General features: G+C 44.2%; 2 protein-coding genes across 2 annotated transcripts; both read right to left on the bottom strand.

Moving 5' to 3' along the window:
* Positions 1-1,453: 1,453 nt before the first annotated feature.
* Positions 1,454-4,077, bottom strand: LOC146756047 (hydroxysteroid dehydrogenase-like protein 2). The gene is made up of 4 exons (XM_085524779.1): positions 4,038-4,077; positions 2,827-2,973; positions 2,141-2,269; positions 1,454-1,764 (listed from the first exon to the last, which is right to left on the bottom strand). The coding sequence occupies exons 1-4, from the start codon at positions 4,075-4,077 to the stop codon at positions 1,652-1,654; spliced, it is 429 nt and encodes a 142-aa protein (XP_085380905.1). The 3' UTR covers positions 1,454-1,651.
* A 196-nt stretch (positions 4,078-4,273) lies between these two features.
* Positions 4,274-8,689, bottom strand: LOC146756046 (hydroxysteroid dehydrogenase-like protein 2). The gene is made up of 4 exons (XM_085524991.1): positions 8,599-8,689; positions 6,958-7,076; positions 6,296-6,394; positions 4,274-4,621 (listed from the first exon to the last, which is right to left on the bottom strand). Exons 1-4 carry the CDS (start codon positions 8,613-8,615, stop codon positions 4,410-4,412), a joined length of 447 nt encoding a protein of 148 aa, XP_085381117.1. The 5' UTR covers positions 8,616-8,689; the 3' UTR covers positions 4,274-4,409.
* Positions 8,690-15,160: the final 6,471 nt, after the last annotated feature.

The raw sequence follows: 15,160 nt of genomic DNA, 5'->3' as shown, positions 1-15,160 counted from the left end.
CACTGGAGGTGCTGCTGCCCTGCTGTCACCTACAGGTTGTGCTTAAAAGTACTACTATATGTGAATACTTATGCTGCAGCTCTCTCCAGCTCCTCCAGATCTGAGCAAGACTGGATCAAAGAAGGGTAAGGTGCCCTGTTTTTTGAGGCAGCAAGGTTTTTTATTCATAGGGGAAAAGAGGTGTAGTCCAACATGAACATGTGCCTCTAAAATCGTTGTCAGTCTTCAAGGGAGGGAGCTGGAATTTCATCTGATTAATTTTTCCCCACTCTCAGTTCTCAGGAGGGTCACCGGCTGAGGAACTGGCAAAACTCTTTTCCCATTTTGTTTTCAACCTTTACCTTTTGTCAGCTCACTCTGCATCTTCTAGATCCCAGCCACCCCCAGTTTCCAAACACACCACCTTCTCACCCATCCTCTGCTCATACATGAGGTACCGCCAGCTGATGTTTATTCAGCTCAGAGAACAGCAGCGTATCTAACGGTCTTTAGTTATTAACACAAAAATCTTACCATGTGCTCACACCAAGACAATCTGGTACCATCACCCTTTCAGGTCATGCAGCAAAGCACTTGTTTGACTGCTTTTGAAAGATTCTTTTTCTTGCACTATCCCCTCAATACTCTTCATGTTATCTAGATGAGAACAAGCCACATCTGCTTACATCTCCTTCCAGATGTAACAGCCCTGGCAATCCTAAGGCATACTTCCTGATTGCACTGCTGCAACCAGCATTACACATACAGTATTGCATAATGTAGCCAAGTGTGGGAACAACCACACAGCCACAGGCAAGCTGTCACCTCAAAAGGAAAGTTCGTTCATGTTTTTCATGGCGCTGGGACTGCAGAGTGCATAAGTGAATTCAACATTCTCTGTATTATTACCAGAATTCAACAGGGATGGAACCTTTACAGCACAAATAATTTTGTTTGAGCACAGGCTTTGAAGACTATAAACTATTTGACCATTGCACGAGTTAGAAAATAAATTCTAAGTCTTGAAATATTCTCTACATACTTAGGAGTAAAATGCCCTACATTTTGAGCAGTTCTGTTGGCAACACTGTGAGGTTGCTACCTCTGGCTTTGCACGTGCTCTTGAACCAGGAGGAGGATCTGTGCTCTTGTCCCCTTAGAGAGCATTTGTGCTTTTTCTCATGAGTTTCCATTCTTTCCATGCTAAAGAGGGAAGGTGATGTGCCTGTAAACATGTTGTAGTTTAAACCTTCTGGTGCTGCACGCAGGTGCTGTGGGAGGGATTACCTTGTTTGTGGCAGTCTGGGCTGGGGGTGTGTTTGTGTGAAGATCTGCAAGGTGATATTTGCTCCTCCCAGACTTCTTATGGGACATGCACGCATGCAAGCAAATATGTAAAAGAAAACCCACTTCAGGTGTGTTGCATTGCTCCAAAGGAGTGTAAGAAAGGAAAACACCAGTTACATAATAGAAGTATTCTCAAGAAGGAATTGTTTAATCACAAACACCTTTCAGTCTTAATAAAACTAAATTAGATCTTCTCTAACAGATCAGCATTTTATCCACAGTTGTTATACACACAAAAAAAGAGAAAAAAGTAGATTATCGTTTTAAAATGTAGCATTGCTATTATAAAAGAAAGGCTGGATGTTCTGCTGGTACAGCTTCTCCCTCACAGTTTAGCATTAAACTGTGTCAGCATCTTCTCTAGCTTCAATGCTAGTGCCATGTTACCTTTAATCCTTAATTTTCCTGACATGAAGGCCATGGTTGGCTTTAGTTTACCTAAAAAGAAGACACAGAATCATCAGGAAAAGGAAAGGAACTGGAGATTGCGATATCATATAGTAGTTACTTTGCTACCAAGTTCTACTGTAAAAGCATCAGAAAAGAGGTTCAACAGATTGACTGGATGCTTTCTGAAGCTACGCTCTGAAAAGTTCAATAGCTACTGAACAAAGCAGTAGATATTTTTATTATAAAATCATGGACTCACAGAGTGACTTACGTTGGAAGGGAATTTAAAGGCCATGCACTTCCAGCTACAGCTCATCCAATTCCAAGACCACAAAGAGAGGTGAGCCTGTCAGCTCATCCATCAGCAAGATGTTTCCTGCCACCAGTAGCTGCCTCAGTTCTGCCAAACCCGTTTGTTACTCACCAGTGAACATCTTCACAAAGTCGCCACTCGACATGCTCATCACAACATCAGCTGCTGCAGGAGGCTTCCCAAACCCAGCACTCCCACTGCTGGTTTTCAGGTCAAGGTACCAAGTGCCTCCTTCATCACCTGAGTGGAACAGGGAGAACCTGTGGCAGCACCACAAGGACTGATGTGCCCTGCCCTTTGCTACCCCCGCCTGCTTTTCTCTCCCATCTTCGTGCTAGACGTGCTGGAGGTGCTGTGCCAGAAGCTGCCCCGCGCTCTCTGTGCAGACAAGGTCAGCCCCAGCAGATGCCCCACAGTGCCACAGTGTCAGGGGACAAGGCAGTGGCTGCTGGTGGAGCTGGAGGCAGCAGGGGTTTGGAACAGAACTACCATGCTGACCCTGTGCAGCACGGCCAGCAGGGTGACACAGCAGAAATGAAACACCAGGAAAACACACCACAGTCCCCAAAAGAGCAGCACATGCTGCTGATGCAGAAAGCATCTCCCTGTGACAACAGCAGCAGGGTAAATCCCACATGTGCTGAAGTTGGCTCTGAAAGGCAGCATCTTATAGAGCACACCCAAAGATGTCCCTGTTCCTAGACCAGTTATAAAAGACAAGTATTTACATGTGAAAATACAGACTGACTCTTGCTAGAAAAGTGAGCATTTGAGAATTTTACAAGTGATGGTCTTACCTGACAATTCAAACTGAAAGACGCCCTGCGTGGATTTCACTATTTCTTTATTGAGTTCTCCCTGAATAACTCTGAATGTTTCTGCAACAGGCCCCGCTGAAGCTGATTCTTTATTAAGCTTGGCTCCACCTGATGCCTGTGAAGCACCTAAAAGAAACAGATGGATTCTCTGTAAAATGCTGGAACGCTCTATCTCACTTATCTTTCTAAGAATATATATGTTTTCAGCAGTTCTTCTGCAAAAGCTTCTAAGGTGTGAATCAATTCACTACTTTAATCAGCAACTTTCTACACTGCAGTGAATGTGCTCATTTAACATTAAGAAAGAGCATTTGCAATTTATAAGGCATGTAATGCTTAGCAGCCCCTAAAAGCCATGCAGAAGGTCAGTGTATCAGGAAATAATTATTCTACTCAGTGAATTGCTACTGTGTTGGAGATCTGGGCAGTTGGCAGTATCAGTTCCTGGCAGAAAAGTCTAAGTGCGCACTCACAAATAGTATTTTCAAGGGAACTGGGCTCTTTTCAAACTTAGCCTCTTTCTTTCCTATATTTGTTTTGGCACTCCTATAAAACATATTCAGTATTCCTATTTGCCCTCCAATAGAAACATCACTATTCTGAAAAAGTGAACCTGATGCTTTTGTAAAAAAACAACTTCTCTATTTCATCTTGTAGACATTCACATCATGTACGACTGTGAGAACTTCATGTAGGAATAGAAGCTTCTCAAGTTCTCACACTGCAAGAAAGATGTAACACTCCTGCAAAATATGCTGATTGCTTGTGATTTTTTTACAGCAATATTTACTCATAATCTTCATACCACTTAACTCTGGTGGTAAAAAGCAAAAAGGTTGTTCAAAACAAGGTGCTGATTATGAACTGTGAAAGTTGCAGACACTAAAGTCACTTCCATAAATCAAACAGCCCAAATACAAGAGATTTTGCCACATAGCTTGAATGTAGTCCAAAAGTAACTTGAAATAGAGGAGGCATTCATTATCATCACAAATAATCGACATGTACATGCAGAGGTTGCCCTTCCACGGCCTTCTGATTATGTGGCTGTCATGTCAGTTTCAGCATCCAAGAAGAAGTCAGGCATCAGGGGGTGACCTAAAGGGGAGTTGAACAATAACAGTAAGCCCAAGTAAGGGTGAACAGCACAAACAGGAATCCATTCTGAAGGCAACAGCACCTCAATTTACCAGTAAATGAACTACAGGTTGAAAAAAGACAAGGTGACATGTTTAGGTTCTGGTACATTTAAAATCAGACCCAGAAGCCTCTTACAAATTCAGTCAGAAACATCTGAAGATGAAGAAACACTATCTCACTATTTGGTAAATAGTAATACATGCGCTTGTGGTGCAGGTCTATTTTCTTTTTGCTAATGGGTTTAAAATATATATATATATATATATATTTATATAGGCATTGATTATTAGAGCCTCAGTGGACTATTATGTGCTTTCCCAGAATCCACATTCTCAAACGTGAGGCAAAGCATCTTTTGACTGAGTCAAAGGAATATATCCATATTCCCCATATGGCCTTCCTTCCTTCGCAAACTTCTCATTTTAAAGATCTCTTTTGCCTGGTGCAATTGCATAGACATCAAAATCCTTAACGCCTTCTTCTCTCAGTAGAACTTCATCAATAATGAAGTTTCCAGTGAAAGTTTTCGGCTTTGTTAAAATGCAATATGCAGCATCTGCAATTATGTCAGTTTTTCTGCACTGCTTCTCTATTCCGGATCCTCCCAGCATATCCATAGCAGCTGTATGTATGGCTGGAAAATTCAGAGGACAGGAAATTACAAGTTTAACACTAATGACATCACATACTCATCTCTTTGGCAAATGCATAAACTTTATTCTCCTCTCACATGAAAGTAAATCATGAGAAGACTAAACTGTGAAATACCATCAACCAGCGAAGAATGGTCAACCAGCAAACAATCCTCAAAGTGTAAAGATTCCCTTACTTGAAAAGTATTAAAGGAACCAAAAGAGGAATAAAGGGAAGAACTCCTTGTAATATTCATATTATTCAATGCTTCTATCAATACTTTCCACACAAAGACTTCCTCTGGCTTTATTTAGGACATGAAAAACTAACAGGACAACTATCTTTCTCAAAGTGAATGTGCATCAGCAATTAACATTTTCTGCAGCCATTACCATACTGAAAATCTCAATTTTAGCCCCACAATAACTTGTGAGATAACAAAGTGACTCTAAGTTAAAGATGAGAAACCCAATAGCACAAACTCAAACTTTTCCTGGCTTATGCTCCTCTACTTTCACATTACAGCCAATTATTATTGTTCTAAATATAGCAAAACTATGGGCAAAGACTGATATGAAAAACCATCTACTGTCCTGCAATCTGCACATCCTTCCATCTATTTCATACAAAGTGCTGCTGGTTTTCCATTAATTCATACATACAGCATCTTCCACTTTGACCCTGCAGTACCTCTACTACTCATTCACACTCTTACATCCTTTTGGCAGGCTACCTCTTTCACTTTTAGTTAAATCGAGAGCTCATAACATCCCACTATCAGCATATTTTCTTGTTTCAAGGAGCTGGATGAACCAATAGAACCATCCTAGCACAGTGTTAATCTCCAGCATTGAAGCTGATCACATATATATGATGTTCTTTAAATTAAAAACTTTGTAATTGTAATGTAGATAACTACAGAAGTCACCTCTCTCACTCTCTAAAGTAGTTAACTTTTGTTTTGGCAGATAAACCTTTCAAAACAACATTTTTCTTCCTAGACTGAACATTACAAACTTTTATACTTCAGAACATGAACAGTTTTCATCAAGGAAACACCAATACATACAAATTTTGAAAGCTCACTTGCTGCTTCTAATGCTTTCAAGACACTGGTCTCTTTGTTCAGCAGCTACCAAACCTTCAACAGCAGCCCTGGTCCTCACTGACCCATGGACAATAAACTGGAGCTAGTATAAGATGGGCACACCAAGTTATTTTTCTGCTATGCGGCCCTTCAGTGTGCTGTGACTTGCAAGAAGTGTTGGATGGTTGTGTGAAGAAGCAATTGATTTCCCACTCAGCCAAAACTTTTTTTTTTTACATCTACAGAGGTACATATCTTGTCAGCTTCATCTATTTCCTGGCAATCTAACTAGCTGGGGATTCTAAATATTGACATAAATGTCCAATACTACTCAGGGATGGTGTGCAAACCAAAGTTTGAGTCATGTTGAAAGGAGCAGTGACAAGACAGGAGAAAAAGCAGAATGTGCTCAGGCTGAAGGCAAGTTTAAGTGAAAACAGGAAGGCAACAGTGAGAACTAGGAAAGAAAGCCAATACCCACACAACATCTTTGATCACAAAAAAATACACAGAAGTGCTCGGTGTTCTGAATCAGTCCTAAATAAGACCACCTGTATAGGACAAAACACAACAATTCAAAATAATCACCTGTTTTAGGCCATAAAGCATTGACAGCAACTTCTCCTTTAAATTCTTCTGCCATTCCCAAGACACACATGGACATGCCATATTTACAAATTGTGTAGGCTACAAAAAGCACACAAAAATCCCATATTTAGTAGGATACATATTTAGTCTACACATAGAATTTTACTTTTGAAGGATGTAAGTCACGGAAAAATCAACTTTCTGGGGTCAAAGCATCATCTTCCTAGAGTACAGAAACTCTCCCAGCTCCTACCACCCCCTTCAGATACAAACTGACCCTTTTACATGAGTATTGAATTGGGGAGGGAAAAAAAAAAGGAAAAAAGCACGTTGTAAATCCTTTTTGTATACTCTGAGAAGGGGGTGTTGCAGAGAAGGAACATGGACCTGCAAGAGGAGTTTAACCATGTTCCAAGTGTTGAAGTTTAAAAGATAATCCACAGGTTTAAGATGAGCAACATATGTTCTAGCCCAAAGACGCAATTGGGGCCTCCTTCACTCCTCAAAGATGATTTCTATTTAAAAAGACAGCAATGAGCTTTATCGCTACCAAATCAAATGTGGAAGCATAGAGAAAAAAAGATTTTGCCTTCCTATCTCTATTGGGAATAGAAAACATGGTGTAGTATTAAGAAATCCTATGAAAAACTCTTAACTCTTACCTGCAGAACCTTCTTGGAAATATAAGCCTTTCACCACCACTGAAGACTTTTTGTACAATAATCCAAGGCTGCCCACAACAGAACTGCTGCATTCTCCAAAAGCAGAAAAGGAGTGACTTCTAAAAACAACAAAACCAACCAATTCTAACGTTTTGATACTCAGTGCAGCTCTCTGTAATTTAATTCTTTTGGCCCTCTGAACACAGAGGACCAGTAGCTCAACACGCTGTAAAGGCAAAGTCCAGGATCACAATCCCAATGCAGGGTGCCAAAGACAAGAGCCAAAAATCAGATTTTCAAAAATGACCATGATTTTCCTTAAGGCTTTCACAGTAAAACTCAGTTTGCAAGTAACTGCATTTAACCCAATAAATCCCCACAAGTCTGTCCAACCAACCAGCAGGCTGACACAGCTGTGCAAACGACTTGTGACTGAGCCCCTGTGTACAAAGGTGTCACACAGAGTGGAAGCACCAGTGAGATAAAAAGGAACTGGGAATATTGCATGAGCATTTCAGCACAGTGTGAGGAGAACCAAAGTTCACCTGCAGCTGAGACTTGCAAGGGAAGCCAGTGGCAACTTGTTTATCTGCTATAATGTGGGTAGGAAGAGCATGAACAAGGGAAAGGCGTTGCTGAGTGGCATGGGTGATTCAGTGAGAGCAGACACTGGTAGTGCCTTGCTTAGGAACATGGTTTACCAGGACATGAGAAACTAGCCATAGATGAGAGGTAATCTTAGAACTTGGAAGGTTGGAAAAGACAATATAGTCCAACCTTCAACCCATCCCCACTATGGCCACTAAACCATGTCCTTCAGTGCCACATCTAAACCCTTCCTGAACATCACCAGGGATGGTGACTTCACCACTTCCCTGGGCAGCATGTTCCAATGCATCATCAATCTCAGTAGGTAAAATCAAGCCTGGTGAACCTGATTGACTTCTGTGATAGAATGAAAGGATTTGAGGCCAAAGTGATAACAGCTGACACCATTCACATTAGCAAGGCTTTCATTACCATCTCTCAAAATACTTTTGTATCCAAGTAAATACATAATAGTCTGGATGGTTGAACAGCCTAAGGGGTAAGAGAAATGTTAACTGGACAGGTTCAGGGAGTTAGAATCATGCAGGTGGGCTCCTTTTGCAGCAGGCACGGCCGCAACCAGGGCAGCCCACAGGCTGCACCGTGGGCGCTTTCTGCACTCGTACAGGATCTCATGACTACTGCTTGCAACATACGGGAACGAATAAGGTCAACGTATGTCCCCGTTCGTTAGCAGCGCAGAAATAACGCCGCAGCAGTCACTCAATTCAGATTCCACAGCACACCCACAGCCGCACTTTGCCCTCCGGACGTGCACACAGCTCAGCCCGTGAGCAAACAGCACCGAGCGGGACTCCGGGTCCGACCCAGCCGCTCCGGGGCCACCGTGCCCGGCCGCGGCCTCCACCCCGCGTCCCATCGCCCTCAAGGGGCTGCGGAGCACGCGTCTGTCCCTCCGCCCGGCCCCGGCCCCGGCCCCGGCCCCGGCCCCGGCCCCGGCCCCGGCCCCGGCCCCAGCTCTGCCCCGGCAGCTCCTGTGGCTCGGAGCTCGCGGCCCCGCCGAAGGAAGGAGGAAAGCCCAGGTCGCCTTACCCAGTGTTGGGCAGCATGGCGGCACGGCCATGGGGCGGCTGTCGGCTCGGCACGGGACGCGCTCCCCGCTCACACCGCCCTCCGCGCAGCCGCGGCCCGGGGAGCCGGGCGGAGCCAGGGCCGAGCGGGGCGGGATGAGGGGCGGGTGATGGAAGTATCGGGATGAGTTCCCTGCGGGAGTACACCTCGTTCAACCAAGCCAAAGCCTTGCACGTTTTCACTGACAAAATTAAAATCGCATCTGAGATCTCGCCCTCAAGGAAAGGACTGAATGACCAAACTGAAGTGACAACTGAAACGATTTATTATTGAAACAACCTGTCCTTATAACTATCGGTCTATCCACTACCACCTCGGGCCACTATGCGGGCGCCGACATGACCCCACTGCAGGGCGCTCACTCGTCATCTTCATCACTGTCATCTTCATCGGTGCGCAGCCAGCAGCCTTCCTCTACCCAGACAGAGCTGGTGAAAGGTGGGCGCTGCGGGTCCTCCCAAGGCTCCCACTCCTCTGGCATCACCGTGACTTCATGCTGTATGTTCACCGTGAGCGATAAGGAGTGGAAAAGCAGGCCGGCCTCAGGAGCACGCTGCTCTTGCTCTCTTGGGCGCCAGGGAAGTTCCTGCAGCGCTGGGTTGCGTGGCAAGCTGTCTCCCATGTAAGATGAAGCGGTGAACGACAAGGAAGTACAAATGTCTCCAGGGCTCCAGCCGCTGTTTGGTGGCAGCAGGGACGGGTCCAGAGGCTGGTTCATTCCCCAAGCTGCTGCAGCACGCATTGGCCGGCTGTGAGAGGCTCGAGCTCGGCTTCGGCTGCGGTTTCTCCTTCGGCGCTTGGGAGGCCGGGGTCCCCTGGCTGCAGCCGCCTGGGTGCCGGCTGCCGGACCCGCTGCCTGCAGGCAGCCCCTGCGGGAGCAGGAGCAGCAGCAGCAGCAGGAGCAGCAGCAGGGGCCCGTCTCGGCTCTCCTTCTCCGGGCAGATCTCGGCCTGCGCTGCTCGAGGAGCCGAGAGCTCTCTCCTCCGAAGTCTGGGTTCCAGTTGACGAGAGGCTGCAAAAGGCAAAGGAGAAGAGTCAGTTGTTATCACCTTGCGCTTGAAAGACAGCAAGGTACAGGAGATTTTCAATTGCTAAAGACGGACATGGGAGTGAGCAGCATCACGAGCCGATCCTTGACCACCTCTTGCAGGGTGGGAGCGTCTTTGCTCAGTCCAATTGAAGTTTGTCCTTGCAGACATTTCTGCGACAAAGCGGTTTTCGCTGTGCCACTCGGCAAGTGAAATCCTTCTGAACACCCTGGGGGTTCTGATGGGGTGTCATTGTGATGGCACGTGTTTGTGATGGGGGCTTCGGCCACTCCCAACATGGAGTCACAATGATCACCCCAAGGTGATGCCCAGCCCTTTTCACCAGAGCTGTGCTCTGTCCTTTCATCCCCATCTTGTCTCAATGCAGTGCTGCTTATAAATCAGATTATAAATCAGATATAATTCCATGGGCTTTTCTGAACTCTCATGATCTGCAAACAAGAAGAGAGCAAGAGTTTCTACTGCTTTGTCCAGTATTTAATGAAATGTTCATCTCTGATCTGTGGTTTCATCTCAGTTGAAAGCTGGTTCTTTTTTTGCCTGTTTAAATGTACAAAGTATTTGTTGAGCGAGGGTCAAATCGCAGCTTTTACAATGTTGAGTTCTGGCCATGTTTTGGATCTGTGATATCCACATTTACTGCCATTCAAATCATTCCTCAGTTCCCTTCAGCAAAACTTTGGAACAGAGCAATTAAACATGAGGCAAAGTGACAAAAAGCAAAACATAAAACACATACATAAAAATGTTATTCAACAAGTAAAGTAACTGTCATGGGTTACCCCTCAGCTGTACCTTCAGAAATGGCCTGGAAAAGCACATTCTTTTTCAGTCAGTCAGCCTCCTTGATGATGATTCTCTTTCTTCTTATTTAGAGACTTAAAGCCATCCCTGTCTTTCCTCACATGGCTTCCTAACATTGCATCTGTGTTAGGAAAGCTGGGATTTAAATGTGATGCAGTATTTGAAATGAGGCTGGAAAAGGTGCTGCCTTCAAACCTTGGGAGGAAAGCATTACTAACAGAATATTGGCCTCTCATACCACGCATCTACAAAATGCCCGTCCTCATTTTGACTTGACATGGTGTAAGCATGAATAAGATGTGGATCTCTAAGAGAAGACGTAACTAAATCCTGCTGCAATGCCCAGCAAGGAGAACATTTTTTCTGTAATGACTGTGTATAATGACTCAAAGAGAAGACATATAACAGTATTTCTTTATGTTTTGTGGATAATACTTCTTTTGGTTTTCACCTTTTCTGCAGATAGCAAACTGCCCTCTGTTACTGTGAGATGTATGCCACCTAACTGAACGTGATTTTGCTGGAGATGCATCCAGAGCAGAACAAAGCTGTCTCTGGCTGCCCCCTGTGTTTTCCCCTCTCCATTAAAGCAGTAGTTCATCCTGTGGGATGAAAGCTTACTGTGCTGCCCTGGGGGATAGTGATTGTGAATGGCAACTGTGTCAGGGCTGTGTCTGGCTGCTTGTGTGGTTGTACACATGTTTAGAGGGGAGAGAGGACAGGACTGTCATATCCATATATAAGCCATTATGGATTCGAGCCCAATGGAACAAGAAATTCTGTAGCAATAGACAAGGAAAAACAGAAAGATGGAATCTTTGTTTTCTGATGATGTGTTTATGCTATACTGCTTATCCAGGGATGAGCATGTGTCCTAGAGGCAGCATCATGGGAACATAGACAGGTATCCCACCACCTTCCACTCAGGTCCTCAGTGCTGTGCTGTGGGATATTGTGGGAGCTGATGGTGCTGACTATGAGGTGTACTTGATCCTTGCATGACAAACTTTCATGTGGTGCCATTCTTGGACTTTATGCTCTAAACAGACAAGGCTGAACAATGTGCCAGTCTGCTCTGCACTGGAAGGACAAACCCCACAGTGGGTGCTAAAATTCTTCTGGACATTTGCATTCCACAGGATTTTTACATGAGTGTAGAAATGCTCTGCTTATAAATCCGTTCCTCAGGTCACAGCTTTTGTAAAAAAGAAGTGACTAAACAAACTTGTTGCCCTGTTATCAGAAACTGAAGAAAAACTTCAGATTCTTTTACTGGCCGTTCCAGTTAATAAGAAAACCAGCTCTAAGGCCTGTGTAAAATACAGGCGCTATCTGCATGGTGCTGAAGGTAATGAACGACGCTGATCGCTAACTGTACCAAGAAGAAAAGGTAAGCTCAGCCTTCAAGTCCCCACGGGCTCTGTTTCGATGACCTCTTTCATTTCATCAGCTCCACTGGCACGTTTTTTTCCCAGCCTGAGTAGGGAAAAATCCAGCTATGTGTGTGTGCCAGCAGAGGGAGCGCTCAGCACACGAGATTGAATCACGGAATATCCCGATTTGGAAGGGGCTCTCAAGGATCATAGAACCACAGAATAGTTGGGTTGGAAGGGACCTCAGGGCCCACCCAACCCCTGCCATGGGAGCGCTGCTACCCAGCAGGTCAGGTTAGAACAGGGCCATCCAACCTGGCTGACCCCTTTACTTTAACCCTTTGAGGCTGAGCTGTCAGCCCATGGTTCACCCATATTTTGCCTGGATTTTATTTATTGTGGTGGTGGCCCAAATGTGGTTTGACTCCCCACCCCCAGTTTCTTTTAAGGCTAGGGCCCCTACTTGTTCTTAGGCTCGTGGCTGGATTCTCTGACACACACTGAGAGAGCTTGACATGCATTTACTACATATTTCCTACATTTAAAGTCAATGATTGACGGGATTAACAGACTACAAGCTGTGAAAGCTGAAAGGAATGAGGGTTTATTTAAAGCAATCAGTAGATAAAGCTTATCTTTGTTATAGGTAACATTCCTTTTCCATCAGTAACTCAGTGGTGCAAATGTAAGCTGAAAAGTAGAGAAACAAAATCTGTCCCTCTCAAAGAACTAGCATAGATTTCTCACAACTTATAAGCCAATATGATAAACTGAAAAGGCTAGATTTTTTATTTCTCTACTCATTGGTGTTTCTGCACATCTCATTATTTAAAGGGACTCTTCCTTGCTCAAGTATGATGGTCTTCTGAGTTCCCAACCTGAAGTCATGGCTGTGTGGTACCCTCCTGCACCAGCTCTGCTTTGGGGTCTGGCAGTTCCTTCTGTAACTGCCTCCTGCCATTCCCACCTGGAGATTATGCTAAAGAATGGAGAGGGAACTTTGCAAATGAGTGAGGACAGTAGCACAGCACCTCCTGAGAAAGGCTTACTTCCACAGACTTTTATTGGTGGGCTGCACACATCAGCTTGATGTTACCTTAAGGAAATGAGAAAGTGAAGAGAAGGGACAACTGCACAGTAGACAGCCAAGAAACAAAGCCATGTAGTCCCCAGAGGATTTTCTTCTCCAGTGTCAGCAAGTAGTAAGGATGAGGAAGGTGACAATAACTCTTCTTGTCAGACTTTTCCCTCTGTTAGCAAGGGAAAATGAGGAAGAAAAGTGTATGCATTTCCTCCATAGCAGAATAAAGCTTAAGCAAGGCAACCTCTGTGCAGGAAAACAAAAAAAATCTTCTCTTGTATTTCCTTAATGTGAACAGTACCTTCTAGCTTTCCCCCTTACTTTCTCCCACTGATAGGAACCACATGGCATGGGCACTAGGTTGTGGAACACACCTTTTTCATCAATGGATGAAGTTTTATCAGGGTGGAGGATAACTGCCACATCATTATTTCCAGTTGTAATCTTTGTCCTAAGGGTGTGTTAGCATGTGTGGGATATGGTACTGGGAGACTACAGAGCACAAAGTTCTGGATCTTTTTTCCCTATAAATATGAACTGTACTCCATAAAAACGCTTTGTCCAGAAGGTTGTTGTCAGCTATTTCTTCATAAGCTGAGAGCTTGCTTTTTTATTATTATTAATTTTTGTTTTTATTTATTTATTTATTTATTGGGAGGGGGGAGGGGGAAAGAAAGCATTAATGTGATATGGGGGAATGCAGAGATTCAGACTTTGGAGTAAAAGGAGAATACTGAAGGCCACATCTATTCACCAAAAACCACATCTCTCAGAACTCCAAGTTTACCAGGCCCAAAATGGAGGGAATAAAAGATTAATGCTGTTGCCTCATTCAAAACTGGGAAGAGACAAGCCCAGATGGCTCGTTTTCTTATTTTCTTTGCCTGAGGAATAAGTGTTACACTGCTGTTGACTGTTAAACACATCCTAACTAAGCAATGTCCTATGTTTGTGTTTATCATTTTGATTGCTGTCATTTTCCTTTCTTTGTAGAAAGGGAGAGACCCAAACAGAGTGAGGTTTTCTCCATAGGAAATGAACCCTGCTCCAAGAATTCTGCAGCCTGAACAGATGTGACGCACAAGACAAGTTTGTCAGCCTATTACAAATGGGCAGTTGCCTGAAGGACTGCAAATGGCCCTGGGATTTCTGTGACAGAACTGAAAATCAGCCCCTCAGCAGCCCAGCTTTGTCACCACAGACTTTCAGCCCTTCCCTCTGCCTTTCTGTGGGTGCAGCAACTGGCTAAGCCTGAGCTCTCTAAAGCATCTTATAGAACAGTACATCTGCGCTCACAGGTCAGCAGTAGGAGGGCAGAAGTGGAAGGACTGTGGGTCTGCCATAGCATCTGTGCATCACTCATTGATAGCTAATCCAATTCTGAACAGAGGATCTCACACTTAGCAACGCAAGAGGGCTAAGAGAATGATCCAGTTCCACATTCTTAGTGTTGTGAAGCACACTAGGGAATAACTTGGGGAGACAGCCTGGAGACCCAAGTGTCAGGGTTTCTTAAACATAGAAAACAGCCTATTGTACTTATCTGACACATAAAAATTACACATTGCACATTCTTACTGACGTCAGCCAAATATCCATTCTATAATTAGCATATATTCACACTGCCAGATCCCCTGCTTTCTTTCAAGTGGTTTTCTTGTTGAGCTGTTATTACACAGTTTTTAATCATATTCATTGTACAGGCTCTCGTTTAATTTACCCTGCATTACCTGTGTATGTCTGCCTTGTGACAGCTGACACATACCTGCTGTGACCACAGATATTTCATGTCCCACCAAAACCCAGGGGTCTCTCCCATCATTATTTACCTTCCCAGCACAAAGAGGGAGCTGCCATCAAACTAAGAAGGGAATGATGAACCATACTCCTGCCCTTGTTACCCATTCCTGTAGGGTAATAAAGAAGATGGTTACCCTAAGGAAACTCTGCCATACTCTTCATGTGCAGCTCATCAGGAACTTTTCTGACTCCTATTTCATATTTTCCAGATTAGTATTTTTTGCCTGTAAGACATTCATGTTATTCATCTAAAGCAGAAGTCATTTTCAGTCCTGAAAGGGGCTCGTTCTTCACACTTTAGAACATTTTTCTATGAGCTTTGTCTTCCAGACAAATACTGAAGAAATCAGAAATATTTTCTGTATAGCAGCAGTTTATATTCTGACTTATGGTGCACTGTCAATCTCCTTTGTCCT

Source organism: Coturnix japonica, chromosome 28 (genome assembly GCF_054131305.1).
Source record: "Coturnix japonica strain WE chromosome 28, WE-NBRP24, whole genome shotgun sequence".
NCBI lineage: Eukaryota > Metazoa > Chordata > Aves > Galliformes > Phasianidae > Coturnix > Coturnix japonica.
This window is presented reverse-complemented; position numbering and strand designations above follow the sequence as displayed.